General features: G+C 38.5%; 1 protein-coding gene across 5 annotated transcripts in view; it reads right to left on the bottom strand.

The window, feature by feature from the left end:
• The window catches only part of LRRC36 (leucine rich repeat containing 36), a 61,099-nt gene that overhangs the window by 5,385 nt on the left and 35,733 nt on the right, over positions 1-19,981 (bottom strand). The window contains exons 6-12 of one of the 5 annotated variants that reach the window (XM_019979666.2): positions 19,701-19,828; positions 13,712-13,763; positions 10,572-10,661; positions 8,633-9,073; positions 5,297-5,586; positions 2,054-2,219; positions 615-760 (exon numbers count right to left, since the gene is read on the bottom strand). In XM_019979666.2, coding sequence (XP_019835225.2) covers positions 615-760; positions 2,054-2,219; positions 5,297-5,586; positions 8,633-9,073; positions 10,572-10,661; positions 13,712-13,763; positions 19,701-19,828 — 1,313 coding nt within the window. The remainder of the gene's footprint in view (positions 1-614; positions 761-2,053; positions 2,220-5,296; positions 5,587-8,632; positions 9,074-10,571; positions 10,662-13,711; positions 13,764-19,700; positions 19,829-19,981) is intronic. The other 4 variants (XM_070770762.1, XM_019979667.2, XM_070770763.1 and 1 more) reach the window with 4 other exon arrangements.

The raw sequence follows: 19,981 nt of genomic DNA, 5'->3' as shown, positions 1-19,981 counted from the left end.
AGTGCAGCAAAGAAACTTACTACATGCATTTTACCACATGTGAAATATCCGCTACTATTACGAAACAAGTGGTTGTTTTGACAAGTGGCCAGCATTATGAATCACCTATTTAAAGTTTCTAGAAAATAAACTTGATGTCTGAAAATCCTCTAATGTTAAGAAAAGGTTAGGGGGGGAGTCTAAGAAAATGAATCCCTTCTTTCCCTCCCAGCACCAGAACCCTAACGCTCTAGGAGTGGTCCCTGGTTTAGGGCTCTCATCAGAACGGAGGAAAGACAATTCCAGAGACATTCAACTTCCCTCATCTGAATCAAATCATAACCCTCAAGAACACAATCCTAAATGTTTTTACTCTAGGGCTTTTTTTTTTTCTTTTCCATTTCAAGCCTTTCCTTAGAATTTTTGGATTAGGGAGTCAACCCTGAAGAACCTCCAAGCTGTCCCTGCAAGTTTTGTGTTCCTAATTTGCACAGACTGACTTTCCTATATTTCAGTTCATAAGCATCTAGGTATTCAGGTGATGATGATCTTTATGGCACAGAGCTGTTCTAGCCTTGCTGCCTTGTCCTTTTCTAGTAAAGGAAGAGTAGGAAAAGAAGATGAGAGCAGCATACCATGTCATTAGGAACCAGCTGCCCTGTCTCCTTCAGTTCCATCTCCCTCCTGTGGAAGGCTTTTGATGTATCTTCCGGATGTGAGCGACACCACTGCTGAGAAGGAGCAGGGACTACCAAGGTCAGAAGCAGATCTCGGGCAGGACCTGCCAAAAATTCAGGTTGGGCACACGGGCCAGTCTTAAAAGCTAAAGCAGAGAATTCCTAGTCAATAACTACCAGCTCTGTTGGATAAATAGGGTAATCTAATGTCTCCTTTTTACAAGAATTTAGTAAGTAACTGTAAGAGATGTTTCATGATGGAGATAAAAAAAAGCTATATCCCACATCTATGGAGAAACAACAGCAGACTCTCATGAGTGCATGCTCCGTGCTATTCTCTAATCACTGATGAATGGCTCCTGGGGATAATTTCCTACAAAACAAGAGCAAAGGATCAATGTGGGAAGGAAAGTAACTGAGATAAGACTTTTTCTTCTGTATGTTGCTTTAGATATTAAAAAACAACAAAAAAAAGCTAAGCCTAAACAACTTTAAAGGCATATCTGACTCTTTTATGACCCCATGGACAGCCCGCAAGGCTCTTCTGTCCATGGAGTTCTCCAGGCAAGAATACTGGAGTGGGTTACCATGTCTTTCTCCAGAGGATCCTCCTGACTCAGGGATCAAACCTGGGTCTCCTGCATTGCAAGAGGATTCTTTACTTCCTGAGCCAACAGGGAAGCCCTTAAAGTTCCTAGTTTTTACTTAAACTCTTACCACTACTATTAAACAACAAATAGACACATGGGGACAATATTTGCAAAACTGTTTTTCCCCAAGTTCCTAAAAGCAAAGTCCTGAAAAAGAGTCCAGGTCATTTAGTCATTAGAGTTTTACAAATTATAACATTTCCATAGTCATCTCAGACCTCTGATGATCAAACTCAGTTTCTATTGTATTTATTATTGGCATTCTCCCCAAGGATCATAAAATTCTTTTGTAATCATTAACATGACCATGCTTTATTTTATATATAATCACTTAAAGACTACCAAAAAAAAAAAAAGTTACAGGAAAACAAGACAACTGGTACAGGAGGGAAGAGTGCTTGTGAAAACAGAGAACGGAATTCCCTGGCGGTAGAGCAGTTAGGACTTGATATTTTCACTGCCGTGGCACTGATTGACCAGGTTCAATCCCTGGTCAGGGAAGTAAGAGCCTGCATAGAGCTGGCAAGCTGCACAGTGCAACCAAAAAAAGGAAAAACAGGGAAGATGATTATAAAAAAAATGCAGATTTGTCTATCACTGTGTGGCTGACAAATTTTGGTAAGTGCTCATGAGAACAATTTCCCCTGCAAGTAAAGGGGGCTGAGTGGCTTTTATCAGAATGTAGAGCAGAAACAGCAGAAGCAAGGCTGAGCCCTTTTCTGGGAACTGAGAATGAATTCACTTTACCGAGAAACTTCTTGTTCAGGAGGAGGGAGCCGGAGCCATTCCAGTGCTTATCCACAAGCTCTAGGAGCTGTCTGAGGACAGTGGCCACATGGGAGGTTCTGGCAGAGACTGGGGGACTGTGGTTTCCTGGCAAACCATGCAAACTGCCCAGGTCACTAGAGAGAGGCTCAAGAAAAAAAAACAAACACCCAACCATTTGTCATTCTTACACAATAAGAGAAGTAAAAACCCAGACATTTAAAGGGTTAACATTAAGCAAAAGAGAAAGCTGACTTCATCTTTCAGTTTGGATTTAATAGAATATTACTTATGTCTAAGACAAATACAATAATATATACAAGGATAATTTCAAAGCAAACAGTATCTTCTATCATAATTTTCTATAGAGATTTTCAGAAGAGTACAAAAAATGTTTTAACACCCATGTCTATGGCTTAACATTATGTTATGAATATGGAAAGATTAAACTGCAGAACATTTTTTAAGGTATTATATTATCATAAAATAACATGGGGAGTAATTTAATAAAAGTTATAACTCATAAGCTTATATTTAGTATATTAATATATAATAAACATAACTGTCCTATAACATTTTAAGTGTTATGTTAAATGCTATTGTTGGACCCAGTACTAAAGATACTTTTTATTCAGTAAAAATCTTATGTATATAGATGCCTAGGTAGAGCTCTCTCTCCAGTGAAACTTCCAATTGTTTTTAATTCATTCAGATATGATGTATATGTCTATATATTTAGTCATGTCTGAATGAATTAAAAGACAATTGGGGACTTCCCTGGTGGTCCAGTGGTTAAGAATCCACCTGCCAATGCAGGAGACACAGGTTCAATCACTGGTCCAGGAAGATCCCACATGCCACAGGGCAACTAAGCCCACACACCACAACTACTGAGCCAGCGTGCCCTAGAGCCTGTGCTCTGCAACAAGAGAAGCCACTGCAATGAGAAGCCCAAACACTACAACTAGAGAAAGTTCATGAGCAGTACCAAAGACACAGAGCAGCCAGTAAATAAATTAAAATTTTCAAAAATTAAAAAAAAATTGTGAATTTTACTGGACAGATCAATCTTGTCGGTGAGTTCTCAAGGGACTTCAAGAAAGCTGTTACATATTAAAAACAGCCAAATTATTTCTCAATCTTTGACTCTTTTGATATTAAAAATATATAAATGATTAATTAGCTAATGCTGTCATATCTGACAACCATGAAACAACACCAGACAGTGATATTTATGACTTGAGTCACTCATGTGGCCTATGATTAATAAGGAAAAGCATTATAAATGGGATAAACATTTATTAAACAGATCTGTATTGAACACTGATCATGTGCATTGAGAGTTGTATATAAGGTCTGTGAACATATGAACTAAAAGATGAAGTCCTTAAGAAACTAATCTGATTAGGAAGGAAAGTCATAGAAAGACTGGTTACACTACTCTTGTGGAAAATGGATATTGAAATGTCCATTTCAAAATCCAATCAAAATATCATTGGTTTTTCATGTATTGGTAATACTGTGTGTACATCATGAAGCAACTTAGAAACACACATATGCCTTATGTATTTTCTTTCACTTTTCATAATGTGAGAGTGGGGGATGATTTTTTTATGAACTTTGGAATAATTCTGTTACTTTTAATTTTCAGCAAATTATGCCTTATGATTTTTTTAAATTTAATTTTTATAATTTGTGATTCTAAAGTCAGTTGGTTAAAAATAAATTTTCTAATCAAGAATTCATATTTAATTTTGTGTTTTTTTATATGGGATTATTTTTTAAACAACTTTTAAATGCTCTTCTGATTTATACCTTTCTAGAAACTAAACAGTGTATTTCTTTTATAGTTATATTCAAGCAGCTCTTTTATAACTTTTCATATAAACAAATACAGTATCTAACAGGAAAAAAGAAATGGGAACTTTTAAGACAGTCCAGAAGAGTGCATTGAGATTTTAATTACTGTTTTAACAATATAACATGAAATAGAGGTGAGAAAATTTCCTAGAACATATCTTATTAATATAGCACCTAAATATCCTAAATGTTGCTATGGCTTTACCCTAAGTACATTAACACTAGTGCTCTTTTCTAGAACAATAGGCATCAGTGACTGAAGATGGAAAACAAAAAAGGACCAAAAAGTCAAAAAAAGTATTACAAGACTGCCCCCTTTGGTACACAAAAATTATAACCAATTCCAAAGTTTTGAAAACTGAATAGAAAGTATTTAAAAGCTAAAAAAAGCCAACCAACCAACCAACAACAAAATCCCTTTATAAGCCCATGTCGATGTGCAAAAAGATTTCCAGCAAGTGAAACAAAAGTGACTAGAAATAGTTGTTTTTGACCAAATAACCTGCTTTCTCACAAGGCAGTAAGTCATTAAATGACAAATGATTCGTATGACTAAGACTATGGGTTCAAGGGAAGGGAATGTCCTGAGAGCTATAGTTCCTTTAACTAATGAGAAGAAGGTTTCATGATGGAATTAAAAACTGGAGAAAAATTAATATTCAGATAGATGAGAGGAGAGAAGATGGCATTCTCCATGGAGGGATGTATACAAAGGCAGTGACAAAACTTAGTTAATGAGTAAGAACAACACTAACTATCGTACTACAATTTTATAAAATGAATTAAATAATATGTGTGGGAATGTTTTTTGATTTGTTGTTTATTCTCTGAGCCAACTTTCAGCTAAAAATCCTTTGGATTATTTAATTCATCATCTTAATCTAATTCATTCTGGGGAAAAACTAGAATAATTTTAGTTTCTGGACAGGAAAGCAATGCTTTCAGAAGAAAGGTCCCTAGCAAGTTAGTCATTTGTAGCCAAAGCAAATGTGTAAACATGGTAAGATTATAAACAACAATGAAACAGAGATCATTCTTCAACCAACCCTGAGCCCCTGGCAACTTGTGTATTCTTTCCTATCGTAAACTCTGTCCACTTATTATCAAAGTACTTCTCCCCATGTTTATGCTCTGGAAGTAGATTAGGGACCATTCTTCCTGTGACCGAAATGCAGCAGAAGGGGACTGACTTTCCCAAAGGCAAAAGAATCACAGCCTTTGGCCTGGCAGTATTACCCACTGACCTCTGAAAATCCCTTTGAATTTCTATCACTCTTGATCAAAACTACCATCACAAAAACAGAACCCCATTCTAATCTTGGATCTGATGTGTTTTTGTACAAGCACAAACAAGCCAACACTTGCCTCACTGCCTGTAGCATCTCTGAAACCATGTTTTGTATTCAGGGTGGCAAGGATATTTTCTTTCCGTCTGAATCCTCTTCTTGATGGGCTTAATGACCTCTTGGTCAAATTCTCTCTGTTTTCTGATGTCCCAGTAGGCAACAGCAGTGTCCTAAGAGAGTCTCCCAGGATGGAGTTGTTTGGGAAAGAACCATGTGCTTGCGTTAAATCACTGAGGCTCGTGGCTAATTGTTGCTCTACATTCACCACCAGAGCAGGGTCACTGTTGAAATGGGTTGCGGCATACAGATCTGTGAAGGAAACAGGCCAGGAGATGAACCTGCTCTTCAACTCTCTCAAGTCTCCCTTCCTTCCTTAACCTGTCTGAAGTCCAAGGGTCACAATGGCCTCTCCCTAGTATATACTCTCAACTGTCTGGATTCTCCCTCCCCATCCACCTGACAAAGCCCCAAATCTGGTTAAATACTCTGTGCACATACTCCAAACCCACAGCAGAGCAGTGGGAAGTGACTGGAGAAGAATATGCATCTCTTTCGACCATCTTCACTTTAAATTCATAACCATTATCTTAACTGGGCCCAGCTATTTTAATACATTACCCTAATCAATTTACTCTCCTATTCTTTGAGATCACTATTTCACATCTCTTCTCAAACTTCCAACAGGGTCATTTCCACCATGTTCTCTTTGATCCCATCCCCCTTCCAGCTACATTTCCACATCTTCGCTCCCATTCACTGCAAAACTCCTTGAAGGTGTTGTATATATTCGGTAATTCTATTGCTTCTCCTTTGATTCTTTAATTCACCTCAACAAGGCTTTTACTAATCACGCATCTCCTGAAGCTGCTCACTACATGGGTTCGATCCCTGGGTTAGGAAGATCTCCTGGAGAAGGAAATGACAACCTACTCCAGTATTCTTGCCTGTGAAATCCCATGAACAGAGGAATCTGGCTGGGGCTACAGTCCATGGGGTCGCAAGAGTCAGACACGACTTAGTGACCAAACCATCACCACCAATGCATTGCCAAATACCATGATCATTTCTCAGTCCCAGAAATGTTAAATGCATCTATTAAAAACATCTGACACTGTATTTATCACTCTCTCCTTCCTGAAACACATTTTTCATGTGGCTTCCTGGTTACCACTCCCTCTTTGGCTTTTTTTCTTTTCTCTTACTTAGTGGCTGCCACTTTCTTGCTCTCCATGATAGTTTCTCTTCATCAGCAAGATTTCTAATTGTTGGAGGACTCAAGTTAGTCCTCAGATATCTTTTATATCTATATTTACCCCCTTGGGGAGATTATATCCAGTCTGTTTTAATGCCAACCACACACTTTTAATTCCCAGCCCCACCTTCTTCCAGACTAATATATCTAATTATCAAATTGGCATCTCTGAGAAGTTCTAATAGGCACCTCAAACTCAACATGTCTAAGACCAACTCTTGGTATCTATCCTAAAACCTGTTCCTCATACTCTTTTCCATCTGAGTAAATGGTAACTCCATCCTTCCATTTATTCAGACTTGAAACCTGAGAGTTATACTTGACTTGCTTTCTCTCATACTTCATCCTCAACCCAGCAGCAAATCATGGAGTGTTATCTTTGGAACATATTCAGAATCTATTTCTCACCACCTATACTGCTTTCTCTCTAGTTCAAGTTACCATCATCTCTTATCCAGATTCTGATCTACTTTTAGAATTTTAGAAACTTCTATCCTTGCCCCCCATTGTGTATTCTCAACTAAGTAGCAAGAGTAATTTTTAAGTTAGATGTCACTTCTCTGCTACAAACTCTCCAACAGCTCCTGATCTGACCCAGAATAAATGTCTGATTATCTGACTTTATCTATACACCTCATCTACCTCACTCTACTGTAGCAGCCCTGTTTCCTCACTGTTCTTTGAACATGCCAAGCACGTTCCAGTTTCAGGAACTTTGCACTTACTATTTCTACTGTCTAAAATTTCTCCCCCCACAAGTTATCGACATGACTCACATGCATTTTATTTAAGTCTGTACTCTTACTTCTCATTTGAGAAGCTTTCCCTGACCATTCTATCTAAAGCTTTGCTACTGCTGCTGCTAAGTCGCTTCAGTCGTGTCTGACTCTGTGCGACCCCAGAAACGGCAGCCCACAAGGCTCCCCTGTCCCTGGGATTCTCTAGGCAAGAACACTGGAGTGGGTTGCCATTTCCTTCTCCTGTGCCTGAAAGGGAAAAGTGGAAGTGAAGTCGTTCAGTCATGTCTGACTCTTAGTGACCCCATGGACTGCAGCCTACCAGGCTCCTCTGTCCATGGGATTTTCCAGGCAAGAGTACTGGAGTAGGGTGCCATTGCCTTCTCCGATCTAAAGCTTTACCTCCTTCATATACTCTCTAATAAGTGCTACATGCATGTGTGCATGCTAAGTTGCTTCAGTCGTGTCAGACTCTTTATGACCTTATGGACTATAGCCCACCAAGCTCCTCTGTCCATGGGATTCTCCAGGTAAGAATACTGGAGTGGGTTGCCATGCCCTCCTCCAGGGAATCTTCCTGACCCAGGGATCAAACTCACGTCTCTTATGTCTTCTACATTGGCAGGCGGGTTCTTTACTGCTGGAGTCATCTGGGGAAGCCATTCTCTAATACACTTATGTTATTTTTCTTCACAACACTTATCATAAGCTGACTTCTATATTTATAATTTATTTATCATCTGTCTTACCTCTTTAGAATAGAATTTCCATGAAAGTAGAGACCTTTTTTATTAAGGCAAAAATACACATGGAATTTCACTTTTGTTTGCTATGTTACCTACAGAGCTAGAACAGCATCTGGCATATAGTAGGTATTTAATACATTTTGTTGAATAAATACATAACTAAAGAGTGGTCTCCCAACACTTTTCTAAAACTAGCTTTTTCTGAAAAAGTAACTCTCAATAGAAGTGATTGAGACCAGAGAAGACTAAATGTTACTAGAAATATATCCCAGGATGCTATTTAACTGAAATAACATATAGTTATCAAGTTTGCATTTATATGAATTTTCTCTAATATATCTATCATGTTAAACTCATACCCTGTAGATTTCTTGAGGCTCTGACTACTGGTCATGATATATTTATTTACTTTTGGCTGCACCGTGCAGCTTGCAGGATATTTTAGTTCCCTGGCCAGGAACTGAGCCCACACCCTCAGCAGCGAAAGCGCAGAATCCTAACCATTGGACTGACAGGGAATTCCCCAATGTAAGAAATATTTATTCCAAAAGATCCAGTTAAACTTCAATCTTCACATCTATTAAAGAAAAGAGGCCTACAAACTTATAGGAAGCTATTACCTGAACTAAGCTTCAAAAGCCTTCCGGTGCTGGAGTCAGGGTTTGACAGAGAAGTCAGTAAGTCTCCACAGGAATGGGATGTAGTGGCTTTCATGTTATTTGAAGGCTTTGTGCTATATTCTCTGTAGTTCTTGTTTCTCTGAGGCCTTTTACCAATACTTCCGTGAAGGGACAGATTTTGAGAATAATGACTATCATAATTTTCTAGACCAACATCTGAAGGTAACTGATAGGGATGAATCTGGCTAGAATCACCCACATCCAGGCGTTTACCCAATGAGGCATCATGGGTAAGCTGATAAGTATCAGGTTTTGGTATCAAGTCCTTTTCTGGAGAAGAACCTGAAGACTTGTTGTCCAAAAAAGATATTCGGTACCCTTCTTTAGCCATCTTCTCTGGGGATCGAACTGTCATCTGATGAGGTGAGTAGCGTCTGATTTCTAACCGTCACCAAGGGGGCGGGAAAAAGACAATGAGAATTTTTAGGGTAGCCTTGTTCACTAGATAAACTCTTGTCTACCAAAAAAAACAAAAACAAAAAAACAGTTCTCAGGAAGAGATGGTTTATAATTTTTATAAGTGGTAGCATAAAATTATGGAGGGATTCCTACATGGAAGAACAACAAAACATGCTGGACATTGTGTAAACAGTAAAGACTATAACATTCTGAAGATAAATTTTACGTTAACCTAATTCCCTAGGAATTCCCTTTGAAAACTAGTGTCAGAGATTTCTATATTTACACTTCCACTATTTTGGTGCACCCCCACATGACAAAAGTTGTGGTCTTATGTATTCAGTCTATGGACAACAATTGGTAGGTCTCTGATTTCACAGACTCCTCACAATAAAGCTAAACCCATTCCCACTCCAAATCTCCACCCAGAGGATATAGGTTCACACACTGGGAACCACTATCATAAGCCAATTAAATGACAGGAAATTCAAAACCTATGAAAACCCCTAAACCAATTCCAAAACATTTCTCTCAGTCAGCTGTATCAGAATCTCTGAAAAGCCTCAGAGTGGGGCAACTAAAGCATCAGACAAAGAGAGAGGTCTCTGTGTTCTTTGGGGTTTTCAGATATTCATATGTTTGAAGGCCTTCCTGAGTTAGTCACATTAACTCAGAACAGTGGAACTTTCTATCTTTATAGAATCTTTAAGAATATCAATGTTTTTACTAAGCACCAGTCCATACAGTGGAAGAAATATTAAAGAACAATATTCTTATGTAAGGAAAAGAATCTAAGAACAAGTAATGAGATTAGATAAATCAGACTATCCCTCCTGTTGAAGATATCTAAAAAGTGGGATGGGGCAGCGGGTGGACGCCGTGCGCAGAGACAGAGCGGCGTGGGGACCGTGGGCGGAGCAGGTGACCCACTGAGTTCTTCATTATGTCTGATGGAGACTATGATTACCTCATCAAGTTTTTAGCTCTGGGAGACTCGGGAGTAGGGAAGACCAGTGTGCTTTATCAGTACACAGATGGTAAATTTAACTCCAAATTCATCACAACAGTCGGCATTGATTTCAGGGAAAAGAGAGTGGTGTACAGAGCCAATGGGCCAGATGGAGCTGTTGGCAGAGGTCAGAGAATCCACCTGCAGTTATGGGACACAGCTGGACAAGAGAGGTTTCATAGCTTGACAACTGCCTTCTTCAGAGATGCTATGGGGTTTCTTCTGCTTTTTGATCTGACAAATGAGCAGAGTTTTCTCAATGTCAGAAACTGGATAAGTCAGCTACAAATGCATGCATATTGTGAAAACCCAGATATAGTGTTATGTGGGAATAAGAGTGATCTGGAAGACCAAAGAGTAGTAAAAGAGGAAGAAGTCAGAGGACTTGCAGAGAAATACGGAGTCCCCTACTTTGAAACTAGTGCTGCCAATGGGACAAACATAAACCAGGCTATTGAGATGCTCCTGGACCTGATAATGAAGCGAATGGAACGGTGTATGGACAAGTCCTGGATTCTCGAAGGCGTGGTGCATTCCAACGGTCACACCTCTGCAGATCAGCTGAATGAAGAAAAGGAGAAGGGGTCATGTGGCTGTTGAGGGGGCTTAGTGAGCTGAACAGCCATTCGAGGGGCCCATGTCTGTGACCTTCCGTATGGTGAAACATGACTCAGAGAGAGGCAAACAGGCCTTGCATGCAAACTGCTTCTCACCATCCCAATTAGACCTATCAGTAAAGCATCCCGTTTTAAAATTACTTTGCTGCAGCTTTGTAAATATTCTTTAAGATTCAGCCTGAGAGTTAGGCAAAATATCTCACATATCCAAAAGTGCCTTATAAAACATTAGCCGCATGGCAGTAGATCGTTCAAGGATTCAGGATTTTGTAGCCACAGAACAGCGCATTTATTATGTATAATGACTGAAGATACCATCCCTGCTTTACCATACATAGGCCCAGAGTCTCACCTTTAAGATCTTAGATGTAATATCCGTTTTTAACGCAAATTTAAGACACTTCTTGCACCACAGGGGACTTTCTAAAATGTCATCTAAACAATTTAAATATTAAATAAGAATATACACAAATGAAAAAAAAAAAAAGTGGGATGATATATATATCCTTAAAAGCATTAAAGAGCTAACAAGCTAGTGAGGAATTTCTAGGCCAAAATCTAGAAAACAGCAAGAACTCTTAGAGATGAGTCTAGCACTTAAAGTCACTTTTTCTCTAAGGAGATTTAGGATAAAAGGTATAAAATCCTAGTCCAGGATCCATCCAAGGTAAAGAGTATGAGAAACCACCTTCTCACCACCCACCCAACATTAAGATGGGAACCTAAGCAGGATACAATTTTCAGAATAAAGGTAAACTGGAAATAAACTAGCCCTTGTACACTGGTAATCTAGGTTTGTATTATCTGGGTGGTCCAGGGAACCTCAAGTTTTGAGCATGGATTAAGATGATCCCAGATTGATAGTCCCCTAGCCAACTGGTAAAAGCAAATGAAAGTCTGATCTGGAAAAGACATCTTCATGTAAGACTTTAAACCATTCCTACAAATAGTTTTTAAAATATAATATACACAGCTTTGGTACATATACAAAATGGAGTATTACTCAGCCATTAAAAAGAATACATTTGAATCAGTTCTAATGAGGTGGATGAAACTGGAGCCTATTATACAGAGTGAAGTAAGCCAGAAAGAAAAACACCAATACAGTATACTAACGCCTATATATGGAATTTAGAAAGATGGTAACAATAACCCTGTATACGAGACAACAAAAGAGACACTGATGTATAGAACTGTCTTTTGGACTCTGTGGGAGAGGGAGAGGGTGGGATGATTTGGGAGAATGGCACTGAAATATGTATAATATCATATATGAAACGAGTCGCCAGTCCAGGTTGGATGCACAATACTGGATGCTTGGGGCTGGTGCACTGGGACGACCCAGAGGGATGGTATGGGGAGGGAGGAGGGAGGAGGGTTCCTGTGACGGATTCATTTTGATATATGGCAAAACCAATACAATATTGTAAAGTTAAATAAAATAAAATTTGAAAAAAAATAAATAAATAAAACCAACTACCTTGAAAAAAATAAAATATAATATCCAGCAAGTAGCCAAAGGAAACAAAAAAGGAAATAAGACAAGCGAGAATGAGTAGGAAAAAACAGACAACACAGGCACACAAAAATTGGAATTAATAGATGCAGCCTATACAATGGCTATTTTTACTATGTTTAAAGATATAAAACATCTGGGAAATTTCTGCTTATTAAAAAGTGGCCCAGCAGATTTGAAAAAGAACCAAATCAAATTTGTAAAACTGAAAATAAAACTAGTGAAATTAAGAATTCAGCAAACAAGCTTAACAGCAGATTAGACACAGCTGAAAAGAATGAATTTAAAGTATGGGTCAGAAGGACTTATCCAGAATGTAGATCAAACAAAAAAGATGAATTATATGAAGAATAAGAGGCAAAGAGGACAATGTAAAAGTCTCAGACATATATTTACTTAATCAAGAGTTATAGAGGGACAAGATAGAAAAAATTGGACACATTATTTTTGAAGCATTCTGCAGAAATAATGAGACAGAATGTACCAATTCAAGTGCAATAAATACCAAACAAGATAAATAAAAAGAAATTCACACATCATAGTGAAATCACAAAAACATCAAACACAATTGGAAAATCTTAAAAGCAGCCAGAAGAAAAAAACATTATCCTTGCAGGAGTGACAAATTTCTAGCTAACTTCTTAAAAGCAGCCATAAAAACCAGACTACAGTGGAATACCTTCAATATTTTGAAAGAAATAACTGCCAACATAGAAATTTATACCCAACAAAAATACCCTTTAAGAATGATAGTGAGATAGGGGCATTTTCAGACAGTCAAAAACTGAAAGAATTCATTACCAGTAGACATACACTAAAGAAAATTCTAAAAGATGTACTATGAACTACAGGAAAATTATCTCAGAAGGGAAGTCTAGGATTAAAAAAAGAAGAAGAAATAAGGAGCAAAACAAAGTAGTAAATATATAGATAAGCTTAAATAAACATTGACTTTATAAAAATAGTATCTAGTGAGTTTTTAAAAATATAATTAAAATCCATAATAACTATACATTAATTAGAAGGGATTAAAAGGAGTAAAGTACTTTGAATTTTCCAAGAGAAGTGTTAAGGTGTTGATTAATTTTGAAGTTGAACAAGTTAAGGACTCATATTATAATTTGGGGCATAATAATATCAAAAGTACAGAAAGAGTGTATAACTTATAAATTAGCAGAAAGAAAAAATTGGTGATTAAAAACATTATAAATCCAAAAGAAGGCAAGAAAGGTAAAAGAAACAAGGAATAGTTAGCCAATACAAAAAGTCAAGAATAAAGGAAGTCAGACTATCTTCTCCTCAACTAGAAAAACCTCAGACGTCACTAAGCATCCAGGGCAACCCTTTATGAAAGCAGAAAAGAATTCATCGTGTAGTGCCCCCGGACGGAGACATCTCCTTCCATCTTCTCTCAAATCCCGTCATATCTAGATTTCTCTGACTAGCATGGAGAAAAATATTGTAAGCAAAATATTTACCATCTTCCTGGTTATTCTCACTTGGCATCTCCCTTCTTGCCACTTCCTGCATCTAAAAAGAAAAGTTTTTAGAAGAGCGTCAGTGGGCATTCAGACATGAGTTTAACTAGAACAGAGAGGGGGAAGGGTTCAGAATACTTTCCTGTTAGTAAGCAAGTCCATTCTTGCAAACTAGGGACCTAAATAAAAAAACTAAATAAAACTGGGGGAAAAAATTCTTTAAACTAGCCACAATGCAAAGAGTTTCTAGAGTTGTTTTGAAGCAGATAAAGAGATGCCTTGCAAAGACAAAATACTCTTTAGATAGTAAAGAACACACCAAATGGTGAGATATTCTATTTTCTCTGTTTTTGATAACTCAGCATAGAATTTAGATGGTACCACCTTTCCAAACTTATTTCTGTTTAAAGAACTCACATATTTATATTACCTCTGGTAAAGCTGAGCATCAAGCACAGGAGCTACTGGGACCTTTAATAGGCTGAAAATTAATCTAAGGCATAATTAAGCAAGGATTTATACAAAGTAGAAAGCCATCTCAGTTCAGTTAGTCACTCAGTCGTGTCCAACTCTTTGTGACCCCATGGACTGCAGCATGCCAGGCTTCCCTGTCCATCACCAACTCCCAAAGCTTCCTCAAAACTCATGTCCATCGAGTCAGTGATGCCATCCAACCACCTCATCCTCTGTCATCCTCTGTCGTCCCCTTCTCCTCCCGCCTTCAGTCTTTCCTAGCATCAGGGTCTTTTCCAATGAGTCAGTTCTTCACATCAGGTGGCCAAAGTATTGGAGCTTCAGCTTCAGCATCAGGTCTTCCAATGAATATTCATTCAGGACTGATTTCCTTTAGGACTGACTAGTTGGATCTCCTTGCTTTCCAAGAGACTCTCAAGAGTCTTCTCTAACACCACAGTTTAAAAGCATCAATTCTTTGATTGCTCAGCTTTCTTTATAGTCCAACTCTCATATCCATACATGACTACTGGAAAAACCATAGCTTTGACTAGATGGACATTACTTGTTGGCAAAGTGATGTCTCTGCTTTTTAATATGCTGTCTAGGTTGGTCATAGCTTTTCTTACAAGGAATAAGTTCTTTTAATTTCGTGGCTGCAGTCACCATCTGCAGTGATTTTGGAGCCCCCCAAAATACAGTCTGTCACTGTTTTCACTGTTTCCCCATCTATTTCCCATGAAGTGATGGGACCAGACGCCATGATCTTAGTTTTCTGAATGTTGAGTTTTAAGCCAACTTTTTCACTCTCCTCTTTCACTTTCATCAAGAGGCTTTTTAGTTCTTCTTTACTTTCTGTCATAAGGGTGGTGTCATCTGCATATCTGAGCTTATTAATATTTCTCCCAGTGATCTTGATTCCAGCTTGTGCTTCATCCATCCCGACATTTTGCATGATGTACTCTGCGTATAAGTTAAATAAGCAGGGTGACAATATATAGCCTTGATGTACTCCTTTCCCGATTTGGAACCAGTCTGTTGTTCCATGTCCAGTTCTAACTGTTGCTTCTTGACCTGCATACAGATTTCTCAGGAGGCAGGTCAGGTGTCTCGTATTCCCATCTCTTGAAGAATTTTCCACAGTTTGTTGTGATCCACACAGTCAAAGGCTTTGGCATAGTCAATAAAGCAGAAGTAGATGTTTTTCTGGAACTCTCTTGCTTTTTCAATGATACAACAGATGTTGGCAATTTGATCTCTGGTTCCTCTGCCTTTTCTAAAACCAGCTTGAACATCTAGAAGTTCACGTACTGTTGAAGACTGGCTTGGAGAATTTTGAGTATTACTTTGCTAGCATGTGAGAAGAGTGCAATTGTGCGGTAGTTTGAACATTCTTTAGCATTGCCTTTCTTTGGGATTGGAATGAAAACTGACCTTTTCCAGTCCTGTGGCCACTGCTGAGTTTTCCAAATTTGCTGGCATATTGAGTGCAACACTTTCAAAGCATCATCTTTTAGGATTTGAAATAGCTCAACTGGAATTCTGTCACCTTCACTAGCTTTGTTCATAGTGATACTTCCCAAGACCCCCTTGACTTTGCATTCCACAATGTCTGGCTCTTAGGTGAGTGATCACACCATTGTGGGTATCTGAGTCATGAAGATCTTTTTTGTATAGTTCTTCTGTGTATTCTCGCCACCTCTTCTTAATATTTTCTGCTTCTGTTAGGTCCATACATTTCTGTCCTTTATTGTGCCCATCTTTGCATGAAATGTTCCCTTGGTAGCTCTAATTTTCTTGGAAGAGATCGCTAGTCTTTCCCATTGTATTGTTTTCCTCTATTTCTTTGCATTGATCACTGAGGAAGGCTTTCTTATTCTTCCTGCTATTCTTTGGAACTCTGCATTCAAATGGGTATATCTTTCCTTTTCTCCTTTGCCTTTATCTTCTCTTCTTTTCATAGCTATTTGTAAGGCCTCCTCAGACAACCATTTTGCCCTTTTGCATTTCTTTATCTTGGGGATGGTCTTGATCACTGCCTCTTATACAATGTCATGAACCTCCATAGTTCTTCAGGCACTCTGTCTATCAGATCTAATCCCCTGAATCTATTTGTCACTTCCACTATATAATTGTAAGGGATTTGATTTAGGTCATACCTGAATGGTCTGGTGGTTTTCCCTACTTTCTTCAATTTAAGTCTGAATTTGGCAGTAAGGAGTATTCATGATCTGAGCCACAGTCAGCTCCCAGTCTTGTTTTTGTTGACTGTATAGAACTTCTCCATCTTTGGCTGCAAAGAATATAATCAATCTGATTATGGTATTGACCATCTGTTGATGTCTATGTGTAGTCTTCTCTTTTGTTGTTGGAAGAGGGTGTTTGCTATGACCAGTGCATTCTCTTGGCAAAACTCTGTCAGCCTTTGACCTGCTTCGTTTTGTACTCTGAGGCCAAATTTGCCTGTTACTCCAGGTATCTCTTGACTTCCTACTTTTGCATCTAGAAAGCCATCTAGAGTTTGCTTTTTTAAAAACCATCTTCAAGTATTCAGTATCTTTTAGGTAGTTATGCAGAGAAAGAAATCCTACTTCCTATTTCTTAAACTAAGAGGACATAAAGCAGGCTATTTATTCGATTTTCTTTTTCCTCTCACTTCAAGAAGTTATTTCAAAGTTTTGGGTTTTTTTTTAAATATAAAAAGTGCTATTTAATGTTAACTGTAAATTAGAGTAAGGCTTTCCTAATGGCTCAGCAGTAAAGAATCTGCCTGCCAATGCAGGAGACACAGATCTGATTTCTGGGTTGCGAAGGTCCCCTGGAGGAAGAAGTGGCAAGGACAGAGGAGCTGGCAGGCTACAGTCCCTGAAGTCACAAGACACAACTAAGCATGCACATGCATGTAGATATAGAATATATTTTTGTCTCAATTACTTTAAAACAATACCAAGTTTTTTTAAAAAAATGGTAATTGAAGTAGTTTCTAAATTACCCAAGGAGAATCTCCAAAAACAGAGAAACCAACTAAATGCTAATCTGTCCTTTTATAAAATGAAGGCATTCTAACAGTTCAACCTGAAAGGAAATCTTACTATCTTTTTCCTTGTATATAGTGTTGATTATCCAAATTGTGGATTAGTCAGTCTTTCCTTCTTTTCTTTCTCCTTCTGGATATTTTCAGCAAATTTACTACTCAATAACTTATTAAAGAAAATGCAAACAAAAGAAGTTGAATATAAAGTCATCAATTCTGCTTCCTGCATCATATTCATTCATATAAATAAGTAATGGACTCCCACCAATTTTTTCTCTAAGAACTTTTTAAATTCTTCCCCCATCTTACATGATCTCTGCCTCTTCATTGCTCAAGAGGCAGTGTTAGGAGAGCCATCCCTGAGATGTTAAGAATCCAGTAATTAAAAGGCTAAGAAGTAGAAAATGTAAAGAAGCCAGGTAACAGGAAATGGAGACACTGGGAGAGAGGAGAAAGCTGAAAACCAGCCCAAATCTGTAACAGTTGTATCCCTCTTCGAGTGCCAAAATGCCTGGCATACAATGTGTTAAAATTATATGTACATTTGATCAGATTCTAGGCGAGAGAGAAAGGGGAGACTAAAATTAATGGAAAAGGCTCTTTGCATCCTGTCTTGTGCTTTCCTTTTCCTGTGTCTAACATGCCTTCACCAAAAAAGTGTCTTAAGTCAAAGACAAATGTCATATATCATCACTTACATGTGGAATCTTAAAAAAAAAAAAGTACAAATGAACTTATTTACAAGACAGAGTCACACTACTTAGTGTGCATGTGTCAATTCCAATCTCCCAATTTATCCCTCCCCTCCTTTACCCCTTGGTAACCCTAAAATTGTTTTTTACATCTGTGACTCTGTCTTGTAAATAAGGGGGCTTCCCTGATAGCTCAGTTGCTAAAGAATCCACCTGTAATGCAGGAGACCCTGGTTCGATTCCTGGGTTGGGAAGATCTGCTGGAGAAGAGATAGGCTATCCACTCCAGTATTCTTGGGCTTCCCATGTGGCTCGGCTGGTAAAGAGTCTGCCTGCAATGTAGAAGACCTGGGTTTGATCCCTGGGTTGGGAAGATCCCCTGGAGAAGGGAAAGGTTACTCACTCCAGTGTTCTGGCCTAGAGAATTCCAAGGACTATATAGTCCATGGGGTCGAAAAGAGTCAGACATGACTGGGCGACTTTCACTTTATACCACAGGGAACTCTACTGGACACTCTATAATGACCTATATGGGAAAAAAAATCTGAAAAAGAGTAGATATATGTATATGTATAACTGATTCACTTTGCTGTGCAGCAGAAACTAACAACATTATAAATCAACTACACTCCACCTCCTACACTGCTGGTAGGAATGTAAATCGAAACAGCTGCTATAGAGAACAGTATGGAGATTCCTTTAAAAAAAAAAAAACAACTAGGAATAAAACTACCATATGATCCAGCAATTCTACTACTGGGCATATACCCTGAGAAAACCATAACTGAAAAAGACACATGTACCCCAATGTTTATAGCAGCACTATTTACAGTAGCTAGGACATTGGAAGCAATCTGCATGTCCATCAACAGATGAAAGGATAAATAAGATGTGGTACATACATACAATGGAATACTGCTCAGCCATAAAAAAGAACAAATTTGAGTCTGTTCTAGTGAGGTAGATGAAACTAGAGCCTGTTATACAGAGTGAAGCAAGCAGAAAAACAAATATTATATATTAACACATATATATGGAATCTAGAAAAATGGTATTGATAAACCTATTTGCAGGGAAGGAATGGAGACTCAGATATGGAGACTCAGATATAGAGAATGGACTTGTGAACACAGTGGGGAATGGAGAGAGTGGGACAAACAGAGAAAGTAGCATTGACATATATACACTACCATGTGTAAAACAGATAGCTGGTAGGAAGTTGCTGTGTAACACAGGGAGCCCAACCTGGCACTTTGTGATGACTTAAAGGGGTGGTGGAGAAGGCAACGGCACCCCACTCCAGTACTCTTGCCTGGAAAATCCCATGGATGGAGGAGCCTGGTGGGCTACAGTCCATGGGGTTGCTGAGAGTCAGACACGACTGAGCGACTTCACTTTCACTTTTCACTCTTATGCATTGGAGAAGGAAATGGCAACCCACTCCAGTGTTCTTGCCTGGAGAATCCCAGGGACAGGGGAGCCTGGTGGGCTGCCGTCTATGGGGTCACACAGAGTCGGACACGACTGAAGCGACTTAGCAGCAGCAGCAGCAGCAAAGGGGTAGAGTGAGAGGAGGGGAGGGAGGTTCAAGAGGAAGGTGATATACGTATAATTATGGTTGATTTGCATTGTTGTACAACAGAGACTAACACAACATTGTAAAGCAATTTTCCCCAAATAAAATTTTTTAAAAAGAGAGAAAAAATACTTAAAGTCCTCTTAGACCTTCATGAATAACTGAGAATCTACTGGATTATTAGCATTGATCACTGACTAGTCAATAGATCCAGCAGGAGGGTGAATACATTACCTGTGTTCCCAATAGGAAAGGGTCTAATTTCTGATCTGGTATAACACTGCCCTGGGTTGCAGAAGTACTTGTTAGGGAGTCCTTTATTTCCCGGTTAGGGAAGGGAATAAAAAGTCCTTTGTTTGAGTCTGTGTTAAAAGAAAAGGCATACAATGAAGCACTGACCAGACTTTAAAGGCAACATGTCTTATGGAAAGATACTAGAAGTCACAAGATTGAGAGTACTATGTCACCACTTGGAAACAATGTGAATTTGGGCAAACTGCTAAACCTCTCTCAAT

Source organism: Bos indicus, chromosome 18 (genome assembly GCF_029378745.1).
Source record: "Bos indicus isolate NIAB-ARS_2022 breed Sahiwal x Tharparkar chromosome 18, NIAB-ARS_B.indTharparkar_mat_pri_1.0, whole genome shotgun sequence".
Classification (NCBI taxonomy): domain Eukaryota; kingdom Metazoa; phylum Chordata; class Mammalia; order Artiodactyla; family Bovidae; genus Bos; species Bos indicus.
The sequence above is the reverse complement of the archived record's forward strand: the minus strand, read 5'-3'. Positions and strand labels throughout refer to the sequence as shown.